Raw genomic sequence first — 12,360 nt, forward strand, 5'->3', positions numbered from 1 at the left:
CCATTCAATAAGTTACAAAAATATGCATATTTTACAAAATATAAAAAATATTTAGATAATTATCTTTTTTTAATTCAAATGCATACAATATATTTTATGCCCATTTTAACTTTTGTACATATTTCATATGTGGTTTCATAATGACTAGAAAAATATCCTATATTATTAATACTCTCAATATACACAAAATAGAATATTTTGTTAACAGTAAGTAAAACATAACATAGAACAAAGTTATTTCAGAATTTTGTCTTTTATTCTGTGTAAATCAAGCAATTTCTATATTTAAGAGAAAATTTTGTTATTTTGATAAAATAAGAGAAGCTACATAATTAAATGGTTGAGACACCTCTATAATGAAATAATATCCTTATATAGCTGGAAGAGTGAACTAGCAGTTTTTGCATGTTTATAAATTTTATAAAAATATTGCAAAAATAAAAGAAAACTACTTGACTGATTACATCATTTTGCATAATGGGCCAATAAAAATGAATGTTTCATAGAGTTAATAAAAATGTAATTGGATCTTTTTTTCCATTTTTTTTGAAGAAATTGGCTATTATATATAATATAAGAGAATTATGGATGAATTCTATTGAAAAAATATTTTTTTATATAAAATATACATATATTCTTCATAACAATTTCATAACCAATTATCACAGATAACCTTTATTGCTTAACAGAAACATTCTCTAAAAAGCAATATTGTAATTGTATAAAATTTTTGAAAAAAAAATGCAATTTTAAAAATATAAAAGCACCTAATTTATGTAATATTTAAAAAATGCTTCCTTTGTATTTTACATAATTAAATGCATTACTCCAAACATTTAAATTTCTTTTGCAACTTTTTTTTAATTTTTAAACATAGATTTAAAAAATGCAATCCTAAATTGTGATTATACATGTCAAAATGCATTAAAAATGTAAAAAACAAATCTTAATTTGAAATCCTAAATTTTCAAAACTAAAAATTAAAATTGGCAGCTTAATAAGGCGAAAGATAAATTTATAATAAATCTAAATTTTTGTAGTTATAGAAAGCTCATTAAAAGCTCTTCTTAATTAAAATATTTCTAACTTAAAGCTTTATAATAGTTAATTTCTTCTAAAATTTATAGCTAAAGTTAAATCTTTTAAAGTAGGCAATACATTTAATTATTAAATTTTTCTTATGATAAAGAACAACAAAAGTATCAAATAAATGCTGAGTTCTGAAAAACTTTCTAATATTGAACTAAATCAGCTAGAATAATACTTGAAAATACTGTTTCACACACAAAATATTTGACTAAAAAAACCCACTAAGTACATTATCTATTATACTGCCATAGCACCACCATAAATTATTAAATCTGATTTAACAAGATGACATCAACTACATCCGGACATGCAGTTCTCTTTTTTCTTTTTAGTGCTGGCCTTACTAAACTCTAAAAGGAAAGAAGAAAAAAGGATATATATATATATATATATAAAACACCTTTAATATTCAATTAAAAATTGTTACAATATATAAATAATTATAATTAAGACTGGCTAATTGCTTTTTTTTTTTAGTCTAATTCATTGATAATTATTTTTCTACAGGTTTTTTGCATTTCCTATTCATGTAATGTTACAAATATATGAAATTCCAACTTACTCTGATTAATTCGAAGTTTTATTGCATAATTGTTAAATGCCAAGTGTTACTAAAGCTTAATCAAGCTTACTAAAATTAAATACTAACTTGCTGAAATTATTATATTAGTTCATTCCCTTTATTATTTTTTTATTTTTAATTATCACTTTATTTGTTAAAATAACTTAGTATCAATTATTATTATATAATAATTAATAAAAATTGTTAAATATTAAAAATAAATCTTTATTGCTATGTTCCATTGAACACTCATGAAAACAAAAGGAAAAAAAAAGCTACCCAACTTTGTTCTGCTGTCTATCATCATATATGAAAACTAAGATTATCAGTTTCAAGATAATAATTAATACTAAACGATTATCTACCTAAAATATTTATAACCGATTACTTACATATTTAAAATTATAAAAGAATTAAATTTTCCATGACAACATTAAGAAGTGATGTCATGAATATACCAGGATATATTTGGTATTATCTGTTAAGGGGTCGTTCCCATATTTAGATTTATAAGGTTTTGATATCTTTTAAAGGTCAGTAATAATAATTTTTAAAAAAATTTGTAATACTTTAAAATCCTATATAAATTTACAATCGATTGCTACTTGTGGCATGACAAAATATTACTGTGAAAGTTTCTTGTAGAATTTCGATTCATTACCACAAAAACTACTCAAAACCTGTAAAAGTTTTACCTAAATTGCACCTGAGCTTGGTCAAAGCAACAAAGCAGCAAGTTTTGTTGAAATTAGTAAAAAATTTAAAATTAAGTAGATATTTTATTGCTTAAAAGATTTATCAATGTTAGTGTTACTGCCTTTTTTACAGAAAGAAAAAGAAAGCTGATATTTATTTGTTTTGCACTTTATTTCTGCATTTCTTTATGGGCAGATATAATTTCTATTATCATTGCTTACTTATTCACAAATAGATAAGAAATGATACACTACTATATTTTACAAACTTTACTTACTTTACTTTATTTTCAAAATTATGCTTCATTTACAGAAAAGAATTCACTTACTGACAAAATTTTCAGATATTTTCACCTCATCATGATCAGTTGTTTCTTTTAAAATATCTTCACAGAAAGTCAAAACTGCAATTCGTCTAAAAAGTCTATCAACATTTTCACCTAGTTACATAAAAATATAAAATTAGTTCAAAATTCTTAATGATATCTTTTTAACAAAAATCTTCCATAAAATTAACTGAAAATATAAATTACTGAATGACATGAGCTACTATAATAATGCCAAGCATAATCAAAACTTCATAACCATAATTAACTCTAGCCAAATTTTAAAAATAAATATTTAAGTTTGTTATCAACATACATTGACCAAATTTATTTAAATACTAAAAATAGGAAAAAGTAAGTATATATTTTAAGATAAGAGTGCATGCATTATTCATGATGATTTAGCAGTTACTCCAAATAAACAAACAAATATTTTTATTGCAATTTTTTAATTTTTTAAAAATTAATGAAAGAGATAGATTATTCAACAAATATTTTTAGAATCTGAGAACATTCCATTTGCTACAAAATCAAATGAAAGCGATTTGAAAATGAAAAACATAATTCTTATGAGGCTGAATACAAAACTTATAATTAACAAATTATCAAGATTAAAAACAAAGACAACAAAAACTCAAATTGACATACAAAATAAGATTAATATTAGAAAAATTGCAGAATACGAGCAATCCCATTTTTTTAAAATCTATTACGTATTTTATTAGATTTGAATATGATATCCTGTCCTAATATGCAATTTAAAATCTATATCAAATAAAAAAAATTTACTTTCAGTCCTCTTTTTTATTATAAAAAACGCATAGCCATTTAATTTAATTAAAATATTAATATTAGAATATAATTTTATATAATGGTGGTATCATTACTAACTATTATATCCAAATCATAGAAATCTAATCATAATTACAAAATGGATAAAAAAGGGATTTATTTCATACAAAAGAAACAATATTTGTTTTATGATTTAAGTTTACAGGTTATTATTATTATTATTTGATACAAAACTTTCCCTTTTAATCATTTTTGTTTAAAATGACAATAGAAATTTTCTTTATATATATTGGTGGATCTTAAAATATGTAGCCGTAACCTTAAAAAAAGAAATGCTTTGATTATTTTTTATCTATGAATTGTATATATATTTTATTCTTTGTAAGCTAATAAATGTAAGAATATGAAAATTTTTTAAGCGCATATAATTGACCTATACTTAGTTACTATTTATGAATTCTCTTAGTTCTTAATCCCCCCCCCTCTTAAAGAGTGGCATGTAGAAATTTTTATTACTATTATTATCCCATAAAATTTTATTGAAAATGAATGCATTGATTTACAATACACATTTTTGAAAAGAGATTTGTATATATTGCTGGTTAAATTGTATTTTGATGAGATTAGACTAAAATCTAAAAATGAATATTAACAAGTTTCCAAAACAAAATTTTTTGAGAAATCACATAAATTGTTTGATCAGCACATACAGATGCTACATTAACAGAGTCTTTACATGTACTTTTGTACTACTTACAAAACTACAAGGTACTTTTCATATTTACTACAATATAAACATTGCTCACTCAACATTTTAGGATAAAAAACAGTATTTTTCGTGTAGAATATTTTTGAATAGAATATTACACAGAATAATTTTGGCATTTACACTGTTCATCACTTTCAGTCTTCAAGAGTTAGGAAATAAGAATTTTAAAAAAATTATGTACTTTTTTTTTTTTTTTTGTTAAATAAAAAAATTATTTAAAAAATAATTGTTAATTTAACTTATTCTCATATATTCATATTTTAAAGGAATGATTGAATGTAATGACATGTTTTTAATCATAAAAAAAATCTATATATGAGAGACAATGAATTATAAAACAACTTTTAAAGACATATTCACCTGTTTTAGATGATACAGGACAATACTCAGCACCAATTGCTTTGGCCAACTTTATAGCTTCATTTTCAGTTAATTTATATGCTGAATTAGTCTGTAATATAAAAACAACAATCATAACTAATTCAATTCTACATTAATAATTTTAAAAAGTATGAAACAAAATATAAAATTTATTTCTCACACATTAATACATATTCTGAAAATTACTCAAAAACAAAGCAAAATTAGATTTAGCAAAAATTTTTTTAATTTATATAGTTTCAAAGAATTTGATACAGTAGCAACAATTTGCAAATTATTTTATAGCTTATTATCTTATTTTAACAAATAGAATGTAATAAGCTATAAACAAGCAAAGGTGGTAATATTTTAGTAATTTTCAGTACCAATGGGAATATTTATATATATATGTCAATATATGTTATTGTAAAGTAGAAATTATTAGACAGAGGTTATGAAATTCTACATTTTATTTAAAGATCTCTTTACAGATAGAAAAAAAAAATATTTTTAAAATACAATTTTTGTTATAGAAATTTTGCATTAATAACATGCTGAAAGTATTTTTAGGACATTTTCAAAGAATAATCATAATAATCTGTGCTCCATTTATTTTAAAATTTTAAATGAAATTCCCCACTGATCAAATATTTTACAGCCCAACTTTAATTGACAGCAATGTTTTTCCTTTCTCTCCCCCACCCCACCCCCTTTTTTTTAAAGATTAGCAGTGCAATTAAACAAATAAAAAACATTATTGACAATAGTTGTTGTTGCTTTTTTTAATTTTATTTTTAAAAATTATATATATTTTTAAAACTAAAAACATTGATTGAAAGAAAATAAACTATTTACTTTCAATCTAATTCTTGCTACATCATGTAAACATTTCCTCATTCACCACAAGTGTATCTAGCTAATAATTGATAAGATTCAAGAATGCTACATTTTGAACATTTAGAATTATATAAAAAAGAGTCAATTTGAAATAAAAAATGATCAATGATTTTGTAAGCTAGACTATACCAAAAAGATACTTATATATACTGAAAAAGAGAATGAGTATTATTTTAAAGAATTATATAAATGAAAAATTTGAATTTATTGAAAAAATAAAACACAAACTCAATAGATATTAAGTATAAAATATTGTTGAAATGAGAAATTTAAATTCAACATTTAAAGTAGTCAAAGAAATTTTGCTAACTACATTAAAAGCTTTTAAAAATTTTTAAATTAAAAATAGTGCAATATTTAATTTAATAAGAAAGAATGCATTAATTTATTGATAATATTTTTTTAAATATCATTATACCAATTTTATAACTTATATTACTTAATTTTTTTCTAAAATAATGCTAACTTTCAGCTGTTTAACAAACATGAAAAATATTCGACAAATTTAAAGTAAAACAATTAATTATTTAAAGAAAAAATTAAATTCTTATCAATGTAAAAAGAACTTACAACCATATCTTTCTTTGTGCCAACCAAAAACAGAAAAGGATTATCTGTGGATTTTAAAGTATCATCCAGCCATTTAGGAATATTGTACAGAGATGATATGTGTGAGAAGTCAAATACCAAGATCACAACTATAACATTTAAGCATAATATCAGAATTTTTTTTTAATTTCCATCACAAAATTTACATAATATTCAGACATTTAGTCTGAATATTGTGTAAAATTTTTAATACTAGCATAAATAAAAATCACATGAAATATACATATGCATTTATTTCATTTCTAATATAAATATACAAGCACACAATTTTTTTCACTTCTAATATAAATATACATTTTTCTATTGTGTAAATTTTTCATTATTAGCATGAATAAAAATGACATGAAATACATATACATTATTAACAAAAATCAAATGAATTTCATAAAAATTGAAGATATTTTTACAATTAACTATGACTTATCTAGTACTATATATTAAATAATAATAGTAATATGAATCCAAAAGATCCATAATCTCATAAATAAACGAATTCTTTAGAAATATAAATCATAAAATTGTAATTTTTTTTTAAAAAAAACAAAGATTCAAACAGTTTTTAATTAGACAGAAAAGTATTTAAATTATGTTGATTAGAATACTTTCCTATTCTAGAAATAATATTCTGCTCAGTATTGTCTCTAGATTGTTGTGTACTTATATTGTAAGATCAAGATCAATGTATAAAATTTATAGAATACCTCTAGCACCTCTGTAATAAGATGAAGCAATGCATTTGAACTTTTCTTGACCAGCTGTGTCCCATCTATATTAAATATAAAAATCAGTTTTAAATTAAAGAAGTTTCAAAGAGAGGTCAGTAAATATCAAATGGCAGTTGGCCTTTAAAGGAAACTCTAATTTTAAAATGTGGCAATGTAATAGCATTTTTTTTTATCTAAAAAGTTTACAATTTTAATTAAAATCCAGAAAATATACTAAGAAAACTATGGAGTTATTTCTCTACAATAAATAGGAATAAAATGATGTCTCAATTTTCTTCAGAATCAAAATGTATAATGAATTTTTATAACACTATAGTGTTATAAAAGTTATAACTTTTACAAGAAATGAGATTTTGATAAATTAAATTAAATTTAAAAAAAAGATTCATCATATTTATATTTTTTATTTGTTGAATAAAGATATCTTGGTGTCAATTTTCATATATTTTCTACCAGATTAATAGTTATAAAATTATAAAAAATGACTAACCAGTTAGACTTTTTTATAGTTTACATCACAGGGACTTGATGAACTTTTCTGAATTATTGTTCTTTGTAAAGTACAATATGAAATGACTCAGAATTTAACTTTATAGAAATCTGATAATTTATTACAAAAAATGGAAAATTTTACTGCATTTAATGTAGTTAAAAAATATCATACTTAATGTGACAAATATCATTCATATACATTTCTTGATATATTATATATATGTATGCAAATTATTAAATAACATCCCTCAAAATGCAAAAAAAAAAAAAAAAAAAAAAAAAAGTCTAATAATGATTGTGTGGCACAAATTTATTTATACTTACAAAATAATAAAATTTAAAAAAAAAACATTACTGCACAAATTTATAGATATATATATATATATATATATATATAAGGAAACTTCCACACCTAATAAATAATCTCATTATAGCAATTGAAAAAGGGGCTACATTCTAACTTTTAAAAATTAGTTCTCAATTAAAAGTAGTTCATATCCAAAATGATATACAGACAACGTTTTCTAATCTTTCCAATTTCCAAAAATAAATAAATAACTTACTTACATTTGCAAAATATATGGAACATCTAAAATATAAAATTTTTCAGCTTCAAAGTCAACACCAATTGTAGCTTTGTAATTTGTTTCAAATGCTTGAACACAAAACCTTAAAAATTAAAGAAAACTTTCTTTTAATAAGTGTCACCTGTTTTATGTTACAATAATTTTTTTAAATATATAATTAAAAATTTAAAAAGTACTGACAATTTCTTTCTTTTTTATTCATTAGTTAAATAATATAAAAGAATTAACTAAAATATAAAAAAAATAAAATACCAGAAAAATTTGCAAGGTCAAAATGAAAAACATTCAAAATGTTTATTCTATGCTAAATCTTTAGTACAGATGTATTGAGTAAATATAGAAAAAATATATATACATCAATTACCGTCTCACAAGGCATGTCTTTCCAACAGCAACATCACCAACAACAATGACTTTTGTTAACCTGAGCCTTAAAAGATAATGAAAAAAGTTCTCTTAACTAAGAAATGTTAAAATGCAATATTATTTGAGTTTAAAGCAATAATTAATGCAATTAAAAGCTAATTCAGATATGAAACTTGCGTCATTGCTTTTAATTATAAATGATATAAAGAATAAATATACAAATGATTAAAAAAAGACAGAATTTCATAGAGAAACGTCTGAATTGATATTAGAATCATGTGCATTGAAAAGGTGAAAATAGCAAAAAACACAACTCCTAAAAGTCTGATCAGAAGTAACAATCTTGGATTACAACAAGTTCCTATTTTAAAATAATCTCTTTTTCTTAATATTGTCATCCATTAGGTAAAAGTCATTGGTCCAAATTTTTGGTTTCAAGATATTGCCAATTTATACTTTTGACTCTTTACGAACTTTCATGATACGTTTATTGATAACTAGAGGGACTGAAAGGAAATATTTTACCTTCAGCCAAATGGTTTTATTTTCTTCCATTCCCTTATTTTGCATAAGTGTCAGTGAAAAGTATGGAAAATCAATGGAATCACAGAACTTAATGTCCTGTACAGAAGAATATGAAAGAACATTCCTCCTCTTTCAAATAGAGCAGGCTGCCTTGAAGAATACTGATATGACTCAATACAGAATCTTTTTTTTTTTTCAGTTTTCAGATGATTCTGTTTTGGGATGTATTGCAGTGCTCTTTATATTATCATATCTCATAACTGAATGTCTGAATTCCAGAAATGTTTGCTCAAATATTTCAGTGTAAGTGTTTGAATCTAATACATCAATAAAGATGTAGTATTTTGGATGCAATTCTGATTATCACATGCGTCAGGTATAAGTGATATCTCTCTGATATTTTCTGTTAATATGATCTGAAAATCGTGTAAAATATGATTTTTAAGCTACCACATCTGCCATTTTCTTCATGCTATTTATTACATTATACATTCTTTTTTCAGGGGAACATTCATTCTTTTATGTTTCACATATTGTTTAGTTACATTAGCACAATATTTTGCAGTAACACAATGATGACACATTACCGGATAAAATCTGAAGAACACTTTTGAGATCTTATGATTTTTAAGATTATTATGGAGATATCATAAATTTATTATCATCTATGGTTTTTTATTCATTAAATGACTTGTTCTCCTTTGCTTCCTTTTTACAATGTTTATGTTCCGTTGTGTCATCAGCCATTTCCAGTAATTTGATCCCCAACATCTGCTTACAAAGGCTATCAAAAGCAATTATCATAGAGAGCAATCACTTAGTTCTCTTAGAGTTCCATACACTTCTATGGTGAATCTGCTAAAAATCAGCATTTTATTTGATGATATAAGTGCATATGAGACATATTGAAATAATGGCATCTCTGCTACTTAGCAATGGAAAGTCAAAAGAATTTATGAGTTTTACAAAGTGTAAAGGATTAATTGGTGATGATAATGAAGTATATATCAAATTAATATATATTTTACTAATATTAAGAAAATATATTAATATGCAAAAATTTAATTTTTAGAGAAAAATTAGTAATAGAGAATAAGTTTACAAATTACAAATAATTTACTATAAATACAATTTCAACATTATAACATATTTCATATATTATTAGAGTTAATTAATTTCTAAAAAAGTTGAATATTATTTTTATAATAAACAATCTGCAAAGTAGATAAATAAATACAAAAATAATTAACAAAATTAACTTTGTAATCATCAATTTTTCTGTTTTTTCCAGCAAAGACAATATTTTCCTAATTCATGCTAAAAAATATAAAATTCAGAATGAAACAAAAACACAAAACTCAAACGATTTCACCCCATACAAATATATTTTTAACTAATCAAAATAGATGTGAGCAATATATAAATTTCGATTAAGTAAATTAAAAATATCTATACTTACGCATCACATTTGGAGCTATTAATTTTGCGACAAGCTGTGCGAACTTGATAAGAAAAATGGGTTTCTTTATTTGGTGTACAATTGCTGTCATATGGCTATAATAAAATTTGCATATTTAGTGAAGGAATCTTAAATATCTTTCAAAAGTTTCAATGATACAGCTAAAGCAATACATATTTAATTTATTTTCTAATTAATGATAAAAGATAATTTACACCATAATTCAAATCATGAAGTATAGATACTAAATTAAACAAAATTTGGCCTGTTAGAATTATTTTTCCAGATATAGTAGTGTTCTTTTCATTTTACTATGCCTTTTGAGACAATGTAAAATTTTAAAATATAAAGAAAATGTTACATATTTTTATATAATGGCTTTTGCCATTATTTATAGATTATATCAATTTATCAGTATTTATGGATTTATATCAATTTAATAAAGGAAGTATATCTTGAAAGTAATATATTGATTAATAGTAATATATTAATTTTCCTTTTTTTTCTTTTTTCTTTCTTTAAAAGATAAACATCATGAATTGAAATTGAAAATAACAAAGCAGTTGCTAAAAATCTCTAATTATTTATTATAAATTGTCTTAGGAAATCAAAAGCATCTCTATATTAGTAAAAATTTACAATTCAACATTCCTTTTCTTTGGTCCTACAGTCTAAAACAGGCCATGGTTGTAATAATCAGCTTATATCATCATTACCTATCCAGCATCCCAGATTTTCAGCTCCTAATATCCAGTAGGTAGAGGTCTTTTTTAATGTTGTCAAGTAACCTAAAGGTGGCTGATCTCTTCTTCTGACACATGTAAGTTTGTTAAATTAATACTTTTTTCACAGCTAACTTTTTTATTAATAATTAATTTTTCCAACATTTATTTTCTTTTAATAACATGTTCATAAATTAAGATATTCATATTTTATATAAAATTAATTATGATAACTTTGTATAAAACAGATTCACTAAATGTAATTAAGAAAACAATAATAGTTTGAATTTATTTACCATGATTACAGAAATGTGAAAAGCTGTTTCCAAATAATTAAAGAATCTAAATCAAAATGCTTATCATATATAAGGGTTTAATGATAAGATTAAAAAAAAAGACTGATAGAGTAAACAAAATCAATACTAAATTTTTGATATTAACATTTCTAAAATTATTTCTTAAATCCACAATTATTTATATTTGTCAAAAGAAGTGTTATTAATAACAAAAGCTGATACTAATATATTTGAAATTATAAAGCTTCAAAAATAAATAATGAGCTAAGCATTATTAATATTAAATCATATAAATACTGAAGCAACACTGTTAAATCAATGGAAAGCCAACAGAAATCATAAAAATAATATATTTTTTCTCTAAACAGTTTTGCTTGCATACAGGCTAAAATTAATGAAATTCCAACAGTTCAGATAACGAAATTAATTCTTATATCTGATAGTTTTTAAAATAATTAATGCATTTTATGTTATCTATTTAAATAACATTTATTATACACTTTTAATACAAACTAGAGGATAATCTTTTAATGTTCTTTCTTCCAGAGATTTTGAAATAGGTATAGAAGAAAACGAAGAATTTTCAACATCACTTCTAATGTCACTTTGGTAAACTCGATCCTGAAATAAGCAGAGAAAAAATCTAGCTGTAAGTTTATTTTTGTCAAAAAAAAATCCTATTTTTATAATTAAAAGTAAATAAAAATGAATGATGAGGTCATAAAATATGAAAACATTTTATACTGTTAACACACCATAAACTTGAAATTAAAAAAGTAAAAGAATTTTCAAGGAGATGATATTTACCATTTCCTGCGTATAATAATAAATTAGATAGAGAATCAAGACTCATTGCATAATAAACCCTTCACAGCGTCTGCTCCTAATGTGATGCTACCATGGTAACCTGCTTCCGAAAACAGACTGCGAAAAAATATTTTTATTTTATTATGAAAAATATTACTTTTTACGCCAATTTTTTTAAGCAATTTAGTTAGTCACATTTAATAAATAAGGTATTTATTTTTCCCTGTTATTCATCCGAAACCTTATTTCGAAAATGAAAAGTAACTTATGAGTCAGCCACAG

At 22.9% G+C, this 12,360-nt stretch overlaps 1 protein-coding gene across 1 annotated transcript; it reads right to left on the reverse strand.

The window, feature by feature from the left end:
- Window positions 1–855: 855 nt before the first annotated feature.
- On the reverse strand, window positions 856–12,347 carry LOC129966820 (ras-related protein Rab-34-like). Its single transcript, XM_056081397.1, has 10 exons — window positions 12,079–12,347; window positions 11,785–11,892; window positions 10,254–10,348; window positions 8,268–8,333; window positions 7,884–7,985; window positions 6,801–6,865; window positions 6,061–6,188; window positions 4,594–4,684; window positions 2,676–2,786; window positions 856–1,439 (listed from the first exon to the last, which is right to left on the reverse strand). The coding sequence occupies exons 1-10, from the start codon at window positions 12,079–12,081 to the stop codon at window positions 1,381–1,383; spliced, it is 828 nt and encodes a 275-aa protein (XP_055937372.1). The 5' UTR covers window positions 12,082–12,347; the 3' UTR covers window positions 856–1,380.
- Window positions 12,348–12,360: the final 13 nt, after the last annotated feature.

This window comes from Argiope bruennichi, chromosome 4 (assembly GCF_947563725.1).
Source record: "Argiope bruennichi chromosome 4, qqArgBrue1.1, whole genome shotgun sequence".
Lineage (NCBI taxonomy): Eukaryota > Metazoa > Arthropoda > Arachnida > Araneae > Araneidae > Argiope > Argiope bruennichi.